This window comes from Notothenia coriiceps, unplaced genomic scaffold (genome assembly GCF_000735185.1).
Source record: "Notothenia coriiceps isolate Sejong01 unplaced genomic scaffold, NC01 NC01_scaffold00008024, whole genome shotgun sequence".
Classification (NCBI taxonomy): Eukaryota; Metazoa; Chordata; class Actinopteri; order Perciformes; family Nototheniidae; genus Notothenia; species Notothenia coriiceps.
Window position 1 is genome coordinate 38,876 of NW_011340725.1, and position 2,947 is coordinate 41,822.

General features: G+C 35.8%; 1 protein-coding gene across 2 annotated transcripts in view; it reads left to right on the top strand.

Moving 5' to 3' along the window:
• The window catches only part of zfand4 (zinc finger, AN1-type domain 4), a 16,453-nt gene extending 13,734 nt beyond the window's left edge, over positions 1 to 2,719 (top strand). For both annotated transcript variants that reach the window (XM_010769905.1, XM_010769906.1), the window contains 2 exons: positions 1,030 to 1,147; positions 1,709 to 2,719. In XM_010769905.1, the coding sequence (XP_010768207.1) occupies positions 1,030 to 1,147; positions 1,709 to 1,844 (254 nt within the window). In that variant the 3' untranslated portion in view covers positions 1,845 to 2,719. The remainder of the gene's footprint in view (positions 1 to 1,029; positions 1,148 to 1,708) is intronic.
• The last annotated feature ends 228 nt before the right edge of the window (positions 2,720 to 2,947 follow it).

Sequence of the window (2,947 nt, forward strand, 5' to 3'; positions counted from 1 at the left end):
GGTAGGGCTGCTCAATTATGGCAAAAATCATAATCTCGATTATTTGGGTCAATAATTCTAATTGCGATTATTAAATGCGATTATTCATTGACTTTGAAAACATCCATTTATTTTACTTTAAAACAAATACAAATAATAATTTGAACTTTTTAACTGTTGAATTATACGTTCAGGGTAATCAACTGAAAAACCAATATAAAATAAAATAAATTATTCATTCATATCTACATTTAAATAAATAATATCAAAAATAATAAATACCAATAAACAAGATCAACAAACATGTTGCAGTGCACTGTCACAACCTGAAAACTCCTCAACATATAGCCAACATTTTGGTAAAACATATTCCACTCAGTTAAACATTAAAGGCTGGCCAACCGTCATGGTCCAGAAGTAACAGGAAATAAATGTTGAACTACAATTTAAGACTAAATAAAAATGTTTTGGCCACCATGGCAAATGCTGGTAGGGCTGCTCATGTCATCTCTTAAAGATTTTTTGCTAGAAACTAAGGCTGCTCGATTATTGCAAAAATCATAATCTCGATTTATTTGGGTCAATAATTGATATCACGATTATTAAAAAACGATTATCCATTTACTTTGTAAACATCAATTTATTGGAGAAAAAAAATGTGAACAGTATGTTTTTAACAGTTGATTACCCTGAATTTTAAGTATAACTCAACTTTTTAATAATGATAATAAAAAAATAATCGTTATATTTCGATTACGTTGTTTTCGTAATCGAATATTAAGTAATTAAAATACGATTAATTGAGCAGCCCTACAGTACACTGAAGTCTGTAAAATGGAAAAAGGAAGTGCATATTGAAGCAAAGGTTGTGAAATGTTCCTCCAGTAATGCTGTGTGCAGACATGAAGCACACTTACAATGGAATATTGTATGATAGAGGCAATATTTTGGCTGTGTATAGATTGACACAAACCTTTTCTATACACAATCAGTTATTCCACACAGGCTCTTGTGGAGTAAGTAAGTAATAAATGTTTCCTCTATTCTCAGGCACTCCAACATACCTCCTACCTCCTGTCAAGGCTTCCACGGGCAGCAAGAAGAAGAGCACAAAGCACTGCTTCCTCTGTGGCAAGAAGACTGGCCTGGCCACGAGCTACGAGTGCAGGTACAAGCGCCTGCAGCGTTTCCATCTGCGCTCACTCACTCACTCGCCGCCTGACTCTAAATCAAGTCTCTCCCTATTTGTCATTCTTATCCTTGAAGCAGCCATTTTAGTAGAAAATAGTCCTTTCCTAGCTCAACATCTAGTCCCTCAGCCATCTCTCTAAAGTGGATATACGTCTCTGTTCACTGCTTGTTCTGCCACAAGTTATTAGCTTTATCAAAGGTTGTTCCCTGTGACAAGAATCTGGATCACTTCCTTCTCTTGGGCCGTGTCCGGGGAGTACACCTTGAATGGTTAGTTAAAAGTAGAGAAAACGCTGTTCCTTTTACAAATAGACTGATGTGAATACAGAGATAAAAGAACACAAAGGAGGCTAAGCTACTGCTGGGAGTAATGGGACTCTCCATTCATACTCAGCAGAATAGCCTGTTAATGATGATGATGTTTGATGGAGAATTTCAAATGGATAATGTCTTGATTGTAAGGTGTACTATAATATGAAATAGTGTTTGTTTAGAGTTTTTGCATTAATACCAAAATGTCTGTTTCATTTTAAATCAGGTGTGGACACAACTTCTGTGCCACCCACCGCTATGCTGAGCTGCATGACTGCACGTATGACTACAAGAGTGCCGGACGGAGATATCTGCAGGACACCAACCCTCTCATCAGTGCCCCCAAGCTGCCTAAGATCTAAAGCGAGCAACCCTGGAATGGAAGAGATTCTGCAAATCATTTCTAGCATAAAAAAAGGAACTTATTCACCACTGTGTGCTTTTTTTAATCTGCCAAGTTTGCTTAGAATTTAAATAAAATATTCTGTAAAGCCAATTGTGAACAAAACGAGAGTGGACTGAAATGGCAAATAATCACTTCTTGACAATGTGAAGATGTTTATCCTTTTTTAACTGTTACCTTGTTCTTTTATCATTGCCTAAAAACAAAACAACAAAAAAAACTGTGCTTGTAGTTAGGAAGTATCTGCTAAATATATCTGGTGCACGTTCAGACATATCTACTTTTAATTTTGTCAGCCTTTTAAAAGAAAAAAAGACAATAGGACCGCTGCTGACTTTTCATTCGACAAGTCTTTGACAGATGCACTTTAGAACTATCATATTTATCCGTTTGGCTTTCCTAATTGTGTGGGAAAGGATACTTACATAGCTGTGTTTGTATTATGAAGTGTTTATGTTGTCAGATTTTTATATTCTCCACCTCTAAATGTCTTTCTTACACAGGCACATACATCACTAATGAAAGAGAACAGTACACCCACTTACTGATGAAATACTTAATATTTATTAATGAATAGTACTGGTTTTTAAATAGCAAGTATGCGATCTGTGTAGGTGTGAATGTCGGTTGTAATCTGTATTCCTATCACGTAAACTGTATTAAGATGGGGGGGGGGTTACTTGTGGTATTTATGATGTGTATACAAGTAAGGTGGTTGCCATAAAAAATCTTTTGTAAGTCTTTTTTATTGCTCAGCTGTTGCAAAAACTTTAAATGCTGTTAGAGTATCTACTGGGTTTTGATCTAATAAAGTTTCTTTCCATACAGACAGTACATTACTGAGTCATCTGTAAGATTTCTGAGCCAACGCCTATGTGATTATATTTCCAATTGACTGATTATGTTTACAGCAACAGATAATCCTTCTATGGTTAATTCATTTCTGTGCGGTGTCCTCAAATCTTGTTTCTTCACTTCCTCATTATTTGTACATTGCATCTTTGACCTTTGCAGCTGATCGCCTCAGTCATCGACTACTGCTGTGAAGTAGATGAGAAACTT